The sequence below is a fragment of the Capsicum annuum genome, chromosome 4 (genome assembly GCF_002878395.1).
Source record: "Capsicum annuum cultivar UCD-10X-F1 chromosome 4, UCD10Xv1.1, whole genome shotgun sequence".
NCBI lineage: Eukaryota > Viridiplantae > Streptophyta > Magnoliopsida > Solanales > Solanaceae > Capsicum > Capsicum annuum.
In genome coordinates, this window is record NC_061114.1 from 54484443 (window position 1) to 54496058 (window position 11616).

Here is an 11616-nt window from a genome sequence, read left to right on the forward strand (position 1 = left end):
TATATATATATATATATATATATATATATAGGTATACTGTATTATATATATATTGTAGTATATTTTATTTAAAGTAGTACATATATATTGAATGGTGCGTATATATGTGTGTATATATCTTCTCTAGACGTATATATTTAACGTATACATGTGTATATATTTTATAAATTAGTATATAAATATATATATATATATATATATATATATATATATTGTAGTATATTTTGTTTGAAGTAGTACATATATATTGAATAGTACGTATATATGCGTATATATCTTCTATAGACGTATATATTTAACGTATACATATGTATGTGTTTGATAAATTAGTATATAACTATATATTACAGTATATGTTTTTTTTAAAGTAGTTCATATATATTGAATGGTGTGTATATATGTGTATATATCTTCTATAGACGTATATATTTATCGTATACCTGTGTATATGTTTTATAAATTTGTATATAACTATAACTATAACTATATATATATATATATATATATATATATATATATATATATATATATTATATATATATATATATGTATATATTGTAGTATATATTTTATTTAAAGTAGTACGTATAGTCGTATATATTGAATGTTACGTATATATGTGTAATTGTGTATATGTGTGTATATTTTTTAAATTCTAATGTAGTATATACTATATACATAGTGTATATATATTGTTTAACGTATTTAAAATGTATATAGGTGGGTACATAGAGTGTATATTGGGAAAAACATTCAGTTTTTGACCGGGTTTGACTGAATTTCTAACCGGATTTGATCGGGTTTAGGGGGGTTAGACCGGGTTGGGTTAAGTGGGCTGGTTCAGGGTTGTTATTAAAAAATTTTCTGTTGAACTCGGACCTTGCCCGGCCCATTTAACTACAATCCGGACCGACTTGGCCCACAACCCGGCTAAACTTAATAGGCCGGTTCCGGATTGACCCGGCCCAGCCCACTTAACCCCCTTATATTGTAGTATATATATTGTAGTTTATTTTATTTAATGTAGTACATATATATTGAATGGTACGTATATATGTGTATATATCTTCTATAGACGTATATATTTAACGTATACATGTGTGTATGTTTTATAAATTAATATATAACTATATATTTAGTGTGTGCATATATTGTAGTATATATATTGTAGTATATTTCATTTAAAGTAGTACATATATATTGAATGGTACGTATATATGTGTATATATCTTCTATAGATGTACATATTTAACGTATACATGTGCATATGTTTTATAAATTAGTATATAACTATATATTTAGTGTGTGTATATATTGTAGTATATTTTATTTAAAGTATTAGTACATATATATTGAATGATGCGTATTAATGTGTATATATCTTCTGTAGACGTATATATTTAACGTATACATGTGTATATGTTTTATAAATTAGTATATAACTATATATATAACTATATATATATATATATATATTATAGTCTATATATATATTGTAGTATATATTTTATTTAAAGTAGTACGTATAGTCGTATATATTGAATGTTACGTATATATGTGTATATGTGTATATATTTTTTAAATTCTAATGTAGTATATACTATATATATAGTGTATATATATTGTTTAACGTATTTAAAATGTATATAGGTGGGTATATATAGTGTATATTGGGAAAAAAATTGGTTTTTGACCGGGTTTGACCGGATTTTTAATCAGATTTGACCGGATTTAGGTGGGTTAGACCGAATTGGGTTACGTGGGTCGGTTCAGGGTTGTTATTAAAAATTTTACTGTTGAACCCGGACCCGGACCCGGCCTGGCCCACTTAACTACAATCCGGACCGGCTTGGCCCACAATCCGACTAAACTTAACGGGATGGTTTCGGGTTGACCCATCCCGACCCACTTAACAGCCTTATATTGTAGTATATTTTATTTAATGTAGTACATATATATTGAATGGTATATATATATGTGTATATTTCTTTTATATATAAGTGAGAATGGCCAAATTTGATCGTCCTCATATTAAATATAATAATATTATACTTACTATGTAGTACAAATTATGGGCCTATTCTCAATTTGCATTTATTTTTCTTTTCAAATTTATTTTTAAGTGGACATCTCTAATTGGTCTATCGTTTTAATATTTTACATAGTTTTAGTCATCTTTTCTTGCTCCTCCACCGTTTTCATTTATATTCGATTACAACTCTTATTTCTTGTGTTTCTTTTCAATTGTGATTTTATTCCTAAATAAATATATATTTAAATTTTTAAGAGTACTTTGATATTATTAGGATAAATAAATATATATATTTTATCTCTTTATATTTTAGGTGTAAACTGGTAAAATAATCTTTAATTTTTTAGAAATGAAAAGTTTTTTAAAGGGTGTGACCAAGCCAAAAGGAGCTCTTATTGGGAATGGAGGGAGTGGAATTTCTTTTAATTAAAAATATATTTTATTAAATTAATTTTATTAATGATATTTTAAAATCCTAAATTTAATTATGATTACTTATATAATTATATAATGCTAAGAATGAATTTATATAAATAAACTTCTACATAATTAAGAAATCAATATAAATTGATATTACTTAAGTAAGGGTAACTTGGTGAAAATACGTCTTATTTTTTTAGAATAATTGATTTCTTAAGGGTTATCCCAATCTAAAATATCGTATACTATGGACTAGAAGGAGTATAGATTACCCTTTAAATTATTTGTATATACAGTTTTTGATAAATTTAGGCAACTTTGGAACCACATTTTATTTTAATGCTCAAGCATTTATTATATCTTACTAATTATTCTCATCCATTTTAATTTATTTGATGTTTTTCATTCTCCGAAAGTCATTTTACTTAATTTTCAAAGCTAAATTAATTTGGATCAACTTAATATTTTTTTTTAAGAATTTAATAGATTGAGGCATAACCTATATATACATAAACTAAATTAGTTATTCAGATTTATTTAATGAGTTTAGTTATGTTTCCTTATTTTTTTAAACATTAGGTTTAAATCACTATATTTAATTAGCATAAATTTTTGCCCCATAATATTATATAGGTTTTATTAGTTATACAGTAAAAAAATATAATATAAATTAAACTTTTTTAATTAAAGTATTATTATTTTTATATTTAGAGTTTGGGCCCGGTCTTGACACGGGCTACGAATAACTAGTATTTTCTATAGACGTATATATTTAACGTATACATGTGTGTATATTTTATAAATTAGTATATAACTATATATTTAGTGTGTGCATATATTGTAGTATATTTTATTTAAAGTAGTACATACATATTGAATGGTACGTATATATGTGTATATATCTTCTATAGACTCTAAAGTAGTATATATTTAACTTATACATGTGTATATATTTTCTAAATTATTATATATATCATTATATTGTAGTATATATCTTGTAGTATATGTTTTATTTAGAGTCGTATATATATTTAACTAACGTATAATCATACACACAATTACATGTGTAATTGTGTATATGTGTATATATTTTTTAAATTCAAATGTAGTATATACTATATATATAGTGTATATATATTGTTTAACGTATTTTAAATGTATATAGGTGGGCATATATAGTGCATATTGGAGATTTTTTTTATTTTTTTTTTGGTTTTAGACCGATTTTGACTCAATTTTTAATCGATTTTGATCGGGTTTAGGTGGGTTGAATCGAGTGAGGTTAAGTGGGCTAATTTAGGGTTGTTTTTAAAAAAATTACTGTTGGGCCCGAAAGCGGACCGGTCCGTTTAGCCAGATCCGGACCGGCCCACAACCCGGCTAAAATTCACGAGCCGGTTCCGGGTTGACCCGGTCCGGCCCACTTAACACCCTTACATTAAATAGAGAGGCAATGGAACAATCCTTAAGACTGAAAATGAGTCGATGATTATCAAACTTGAACATACGCCTATGGTGGGTATATTCTTTGTTATACGCAGAAATAGTAAGATGGGTCTTGATAAATTTCAGGCTAGAAATTAAAGCAAGCCAGGATCGAAATAGACTTGAATTTCAAGAGGGATTTCACCGGAAGCCGTAAAAGTATTTCAATAATGAGTTCTTCAGGCATTGAAGTTGAAGGGTTAGTGGGTTTGCTGTGTTTTGGGTGTTTATGGGAGCCAACATCTCTCACCGTTTCCACCTTTTGAGTTGCCATTGTACACCAAACAAATGAGAGAAAATGCTCCCTCTGGTCCAGTATAAGCATAGGCGAATTCATAATTTCAAAATCGCAGGTGCATCATTGTTTTTCAAAATAAGATATAAAATTTTATAGTGATAAAAACTTGGCGAGCAAGGAATGAAGAAAGGAAAAGAATTGCATCTTGTGCTTTTGGCTGTTCTTTTCTGCATTGAATTTTATTTTACTTTTTTAAACAAAAAAACAAAGTGGGCAGGCAGTCAGCTAAGACACTCTTGCGAGGGCTGATTAGAAATGCCATGGGAAAAGCAGAGTTAGCAATATAATATATTTGTGCAATTGATTATAGAATCTTATTAATCAAGATAAGATGTAATCAATTTTAACGATACAAGTCCCACACTAATCCTCTCCACTAAAACGTGATTGAGAATCTCGAGCACCTCTCTAAAGGCTAGCTTTTAGTTGTACAATTTTTTTCATAAAAAAAATGTCCAATTGCTCAATACAATTTACATCACAATAAGAACAAGGCGAAGCAGAATAATGCAAATCAATGCACAGAAGCAAAAGATGCTAACAGGGGAGCATGGAAAACAACAACATACCCAATCAAACGAGGTAGGTGGAGTGTTTGCAGACCTTATCCTACCTCGTGGAGGTAGAAAGATTGTTTCACCAACACTAAAAAGCACCAAGTGACTTTTCAGACATGTCTAAGCCATTGGTGAATGACGCATTTAGTACATGTTTAGGTGATGGATAGCAAGCATCCGGTAGAATAGTTGAGGGCATACCCAACCTGCCTGGAAAATACTGTTACTAAAGATTTCATACCGCGGAAGGGGGGGGGGGGGGAGGGGGGGGGGTTTACGGGGGAGACAAATCTTATTGAACTCAGCTTCCTGCATCTTTCTCCAAAGTTGAAACATATTCAACATAATCTAGCATAACAATATCAAATATAATGTGAACAATAATTTCAAAAGAAGGGACAAAGTAAAATCAACAGCACAAATGCAAATCTCCAAATAACTTTTGGCATAAAATCCCTGAAGAAGTTTACCAATGCAATGTTAGATTAACAGGGCCAAGATATAATAAAATAAGATAACATCATGAAAATATGATACATTAACATCTGCAACTACCTCTAAGTAGTGCTGCCACTACCAATGCATTCCCGCTCTTTTATGAAAACATCCAACTTCAGCCGAGCACCACAATTAACGATATCTCTTGGGACCAGAAGGTATTTTTTCAAAGGAGTATTTTCAGACCAGTTTGGGACGCTCTCTGCAACAGATTCTAGTTTAAAAGTGCTCTCCCCATCTGTTGCTACAATCTCGTACATGAACCTTCTCTTCTGCATAGCTGGTCCAACACAGATAATGTTGACAGAACTTCCAACGCGGTCACTAGCATGATTGATGATAAAAAGTACATCTTTTGTGCTCATTTGAAGAATTTGGTAACGTCGATGTTTTTCTATAAAAATTGGATGGACAGCGTTGAATAACATGTGGACTGCCGAAGAAGCATGCTTGTCGCTAAAATGTGCATATACCTTTGTTGCAGCACCCACAAAGTCACAGCCACGGAAAGGACAAGAACAAGGCACATAGATGCATGTATTTTCATGGACAGTTTTCTTACTATAACTCAGAACCTCTTTGCAACCATAACTTTTGTTCATGCATGAGACTTTCACAGATTCTAGAACCTTCTCAATAGCTCGGCAGCGGTTGTATCCAATTGGCCAGCAACACGATGGACACTTATTAGCAATCTTGATGCAGCAAGAGGCACATGCTATGTGCCCATTCTCACACTATATTTTTGTCCAGAAAGGAAAAAGAATGTCAGAAAATATGTTCTAGTAAGCAGTATGAAAGTTTGCAGGTGACAGCTTACCCCACTCTGCCTACTTTTAAGTTTCAAGGTTTCTCAAAATACACAGATTAAGAAGTAGGGAAAAAGACAAAAAGTGTTACAGGGGAAGAGACAAAGAGTACAAAGCACTTAAAATTCAATATATAACCCTTTGTATAGGCATTTGCTATAAACCTTGAGTCATACGCCTCAATTTATTGGTTCAACACAATCTATACATGAACTTTCACTTCACTACTACCCTTGAGTTATGTCTTCATTTCTTGCTTAGTTCAAAACGTTCAATAATTTCATTTAAACATGCTCAAGCATTACATGTCATATTCTATTGCATTAACAACAAGATGATCACCAGAAGCAATATTCTACCTTAAAGTAAAAACCATAGTTTCTCTTCCGCAGAAATTACATGAAAAAAAGACAAAAATTAGCCACCCTGGCAAGGAGAAGGACATAGATCTTAGAATCTGAATCTCAGTTTTTTGTATGTCTTTAAACGCAGTTACTAGATTAAATCTGAAGTTACTGTGAGCTAAAAATAAGAGTTCTAAAAAGAGGCCTAGGTACATAACTTCGATCACGATAGGTTTCCAATAAAGGAATAGTAAGCAGTTAATAACTTCTATCGGGATAGATCTCCAACAAAAGAATAATAAACAGCTTCTTTGCTCTATGAATCTCTAACTTTAGCTTCCTTTTGTGTTTGTTTTCAAGCACCAGTAGATTCACATAATCTCTAAAAGTTAACACAAACCAAGCCCTTAATCCTCTTTTGCTGCATTGAAATACTGCAAGTGTGACCTGCTTTGGCTGGAATTGTTTTGTCGATAAGAGTTGGAACCTCAAGGGAAGAAACTATATCGCCTGATCATTTGCAAGAAGAGAGCGTAATTACAAAGTAACTCAAGCCCGGACTTACAGCAACGAGAAATGTAATTGGGCTTGTCTAGCAAGTGGTATGGGAAAGACAAACATATTTCCAAGTATGAGTAAGCAACTTTTGTGCTAGCTGACAATTGTGATGACTGCTTGAACAGATACATATGCTAGTAGAAAGAGGACGGAGGTCCACTAGCAAAATCAAGGTAGTTAAAGACTATCTGAGATGTAATCGTAATGGTATCAAGCATCAGGAGGACAGGAGAGCCTGTGCGGAAAATAGCATAGAAAAGTGTAGACAGATTGATACGGGCACGATCATGAAGATGGACGTACATGAGCATGCATGGCATCAAGCTGAGGGACTGTACAAGTTGAAGTGTGAAGAGCGCTTTGGACACACCAAATCCGCCCCTACATACACTCCATAGGCGCCTTTTGTCTTCCCTTCATTAAGGGCTTTTTGGACATTTCACTTATGTTGTAATAAGTCTATAAATAGGCTAGTATTAGGTATTTATTTCTTTAGTTGTTTGAAGATATTGAAAGTTGTAACACTTGAAACAAACTCTCTCTAGTGTGAGGAGTGTACCACCTTAGTTGTAGGGCTTGGAAAAGCCACCAAAACTAAATGAGGGTGATGCTAGTGTGGAATCACTAGTATTGCAAAACTTGGTTAGAAACCTTGGTGCTTGAGTGGTTAACGCCCACTTGTGTCATGGTAAGAGTGTTGGGGTTGCTTTTACATGTATTAAGGGTCTTAATGTTTGACATACACTTAGGTTCTTAGTTCTTGTAAGGGTTAATGTCTCACTACCTATCTTTACTTCTTGTAACCATTTGTTGTTGTTATTAGTGAAACCGTTGGTTCTTGTTATCCTTGTGTTCTTCTTCATCTTGTTGTTGTAGTTGTTGCTGTTTTGGTGTCATTACACCTTGTTCATCTTGTCATTGTGTTGTATTCTCGGTTTGCGACTTGTAGCCGAGAGAGTGTGTTGTGGTGCTCTCGGTTTGCTCTTGTGTTTTGTGTCTTGTTTCCGTGTTGTGGGTTGATTCCACTATCACAGATACGTTTTAACTTTAACATAGATTCATAGATTGTCAGAATTGAATCTTGGCTGACTTGAGAACAGATCAGACGCGATCATTCCGGACATCAAAACAAATGTGGGTTGGATGGATTAAGCTAATAAAATCAAGGGACTACTGCAAAAATCTACTGTGAAAAGTGAATCACGCAGCACAAATGCTCCCTATAAAACCTTTGCACAGGTAGCTGTTCAAAAATAGCTGGAGAAGGAGATCGGAGTGCTCAATGGAACTGAGAGTAAATACAATCATATTATGGTGGATGTGAATACAGTGGATCTTTTTCAGAGACCACTTTGGTACATTTCCCATATCCCAAAGTGATTCAGAAGTTGTTCGAAGGCAATCGGAGGCAACTTGGTTTATATCTGTTTGAATTTCTATCAACAGCTGAGGCAGAATGCGTAAGGTAGAAGTATGTTCCGGAAAGGCAGTAAGACTGTACTCAAGTGATGGTTGCAACAAACGGAAACCTCCCAGATGGAACCAAACCTGGATAATGAGATGAATTGGAGTGCAAGGAATCTCTCTGCATGTCTGGGATCGAGGGCTTCTTAAGGAAGTGGGCTACGGCCGAGGAAAGGGTGGAAAACTAAAGGCAGTTATAAAAGGCAGCAAGGGCCGACGAAAGACGGAAAACGGAAGACGTTTTATGGCCCCCATGAGCCAGGGGTGCCTGAGTGTTTTAAGGACGCCCTGGTAAATTCATAGATTAAATGGAGATGAGAAAAGAACCCCATTTTCAGTGATACTACATTTGTATTCTCTGATTGGAATGGGATTCACTTGATTGAACCTCACAGGTAGCCATCTACTCACTTTCAAGCGTTTTCTTATACTCCCATCATATACCAGTGCTTCCTCTAACCTGAATATTACACCATTAAGACCACGACTTCACCAGAAGATCCAAAGACCTACACTAGCCACTTATTCTCCAATTTGAACTAAATGTTATAACAACTTCAAAGTTTGAACCACAAGTATCACATGAGATCAGATAAACAGTAAAGCAGTCATCCCTCTGTCAGCAATTCTCCCAGCTAAACCCTTTAATAGAAGATCCATCCTTCCTATACTCTTTCATTGCAATACTGAATGTTATGTAATGATTTCTCTATTATTTGCTATCTCTACTTTACTTACGTAGTTATTCTTTAAAACTGCTCTGATATGCCTTACTTCAGCCCGGGTCTTCGAGAGACTGCCTCTCTACCTTCAAAGATTGTGTTCTAATTGGCCTAAATTGGTCAGTGTGATGGCATCAGAGGAAGGACTGAGAAATTTGTTATTAGTGTTTGGTTAACTACTTTACTGACTTATGGCTCTTTCTCGTAAGTGGTAAACCTACATACCTCTTGATGCGAGTTGAGCAAATGGCTAGTATTCAAGGCTAGTTCCAAGAAAGCAAGCTAAATGGCTATCCTGCTAAGAAAATGAAGCCTAATCGGGCCAAGGAAGGTTCCCGTGTGCAGGAAAGTTCAATCACATGCTTAACAAATTCAAGTAATGTCTACATACATTCTACCCTCCCCCACCTGTGTGTTCACACTAGGTATGTCGTCGTTGTTTCAGTGCAATACTATTTTACTCAATTTCTAAATTGAGTCATAAGAAAAGACAACTTTTACACTTTCTTTAGACAAATAAGCCATTTATGGCTTCAATCACAACTAAATTAAGTCAGATTACAAATCTCAAGGAAAATCAAGAATTCTCTAGTTATCCCTACACAATCAACCTAATTAATTCTAACATATATGCAAAATAAATCAAGGCCATATCATTCAAAAAATTCCAAGGCAAATCAAGAACTCTCTAGTTATCCCTAGACAATCAACCTAATTAGTTCCAACATATATACAAAGATAATTTATTAAACTCCAAAAAGTAATGAATTCCCTTCTACTCAATATAAAGAATGGATCTTGGACCTAACTCAACCTCAAACCTAATTAGTTCCAACATATATACAAAGATAATTTATTAAACTCCAAAAAGTAATGAATTCCCTTCTACTCAATGTAAAGAACGGATCTTGGGCCTAACTCAACCTCAAAAGCTAGCTCAAGAGGTGATGATTACCCAAGTCCATATAAGCAAACTACCAGTCCATTTCCCAATCAATGTGGGGCTTTTTACCCCTAGTCCATTCCCCAATCAATGTGGAACTTTTTACCCACTCTAGCACCCCCTTCACGCCCAGGGCCCAATTGGCGCGTGGATCGGGAGCCCAAACGGAAATGCACCTGGCTCTGATACCATGTAAAGAATGGATCTTGGATCTAACTCAACCTCAAAAGCTAGCTCAAGAGGTGAGTATTACCCAAGTCCATATGTGTGACTTTTTACCCACTCTTAACACTCAAAACCAAAACTTCCAAGGCAAATCAAGAAGCCTCTATATATGTACCAATTAACCTAAATAACTCGAACACAGATAAATTATTCAAGGCTATTTCATTCAAAAACTTGTAAGGCAAAATCAAGAATCCTCTATATCACACAGAATTAATTCCAACACAGATAAATTATCATACTCCTAACAGAGTAAAGAAGATACCTGAAAGACAGGAACAGAGAGATGTTCAAGACAGATAGGACAATCCAACACATCTGGATCCGATAACGTCACCGATATCGACCCATTTCCTCTTAAACCCTCCACATCATTATCTTGTTCGTCCACAGCCATTGACCCATTCCCTCTTGCAATTGACCCATTCCCTCTTGCAATTGAACCGCTCCCTCTTGAACCCTCCGCATCACCAACCCCTCCCAATCTCCCCTCTTCCGATTCCTCCTCCTCCGATTCCGATTCCCATTCTTCCTCCTCCTCTTCCTCTTCTTCTTCCTCCTCCTCCTCTTCTTCCTCTTCCTCTTCAATTTCTTCATCAACAACCATTTCCCGTTCCCTTTCCCGTTCTCGTTCTTGTTGTTGTTCCTGTTCCTGTTGACGGCGAACGGAAGAACAAGAAAAAGTTCCGCCAAATGTTCGCCGCCTTTTAGGAACAGGTCCTCCTCCCCCTCCTCCTCTTGCGGGCCCCTCTGAATCTCCATCTTCATTATCATCTTCTTCTTCCCTACCAACTGAAAATCTCGCCATTTCTCCTCCTCCGTGCTGTTCTTCTCGTTGTTGTAGTAGTTGTTCTTGCCTAATTCGACAACTACACCTATGGTTCACTCTTTATCATTTTGTAGTTTTAATTCATTTTTGAGAAAAGACCCTTTCAAGTTTTCAATTAAAAAAAAAAGGGACAAGTGGTCCCACAAATTTACTTGTCCCACAAATTTATTTAAAAAAACATCAAATCTTTTTTAATAACTAGGATAGTTATTTAACAATTAAATTAGTTGTTTAATAACTTCGCGCAGTTATTGAACAACTTATGATAGTTGTTGAATAACTGTGCCTAATTATTGAACAAATTTGATAGTTGTTGAACGCTAAGTTGTTGAACAACTATCAAAGTTGTTCTACAATTGAAATAAGTTGGTGGAACGAAAAAACTTCAAAAAAAAAGTTATCCCTCCCACCCCATTTAAAAAACTTGAAGGA

At 34.2% G+C, this 11616-nt stretch overlaps 1 protein-coding gene across 1 annotated transcript; it reads right to left on the reverse strand.

The window, feature by feature from the left end:
• Nucleotides 1–5214: 5214 nt before the first annotated feature.
• Nucleotides 5215–11269, reverse strand: LOC107868103 (putative E3 ubiquitin-protein ligase SINA-like 6). Its single transcript, XM_016714690.2, has 2 exons — nucleotides 10621–11269; nucleotides 5215–6027 (listed from the first exon to the last, which is right to left on the reverse strand). Exons 1-2 carry the CDS (start codon nucleotides 11161–11163, stop codon nucleotides 5350–5352), a joined length of 1221 nt encoding a protein of 406 aa, XP_016570176.1. The 5' UTR covers nucleotides 11164–11269; the 3' UTR covers nucleotides 5215–5349.
• Between the last annotated feature and the right edge of the window lie 347 nt (nucleotides 11270–11616).

Coding starts and splice junctions, on each gene's coding strand:
- LOC107868103 (XM_016714690.2), bottom strand. CDS start 11,163: ATGGCGAGATTTTCAGTTGGTAGGGAAGAAGAAGATGATAATGAAGAT. Junction 6,028..10,620: donor TCTCTGTTCCTGTCTTTCAG/GTATCTTCTTTA, acceptor ACAAAAATATAG/TGTGAGAATGGGCACATAGC.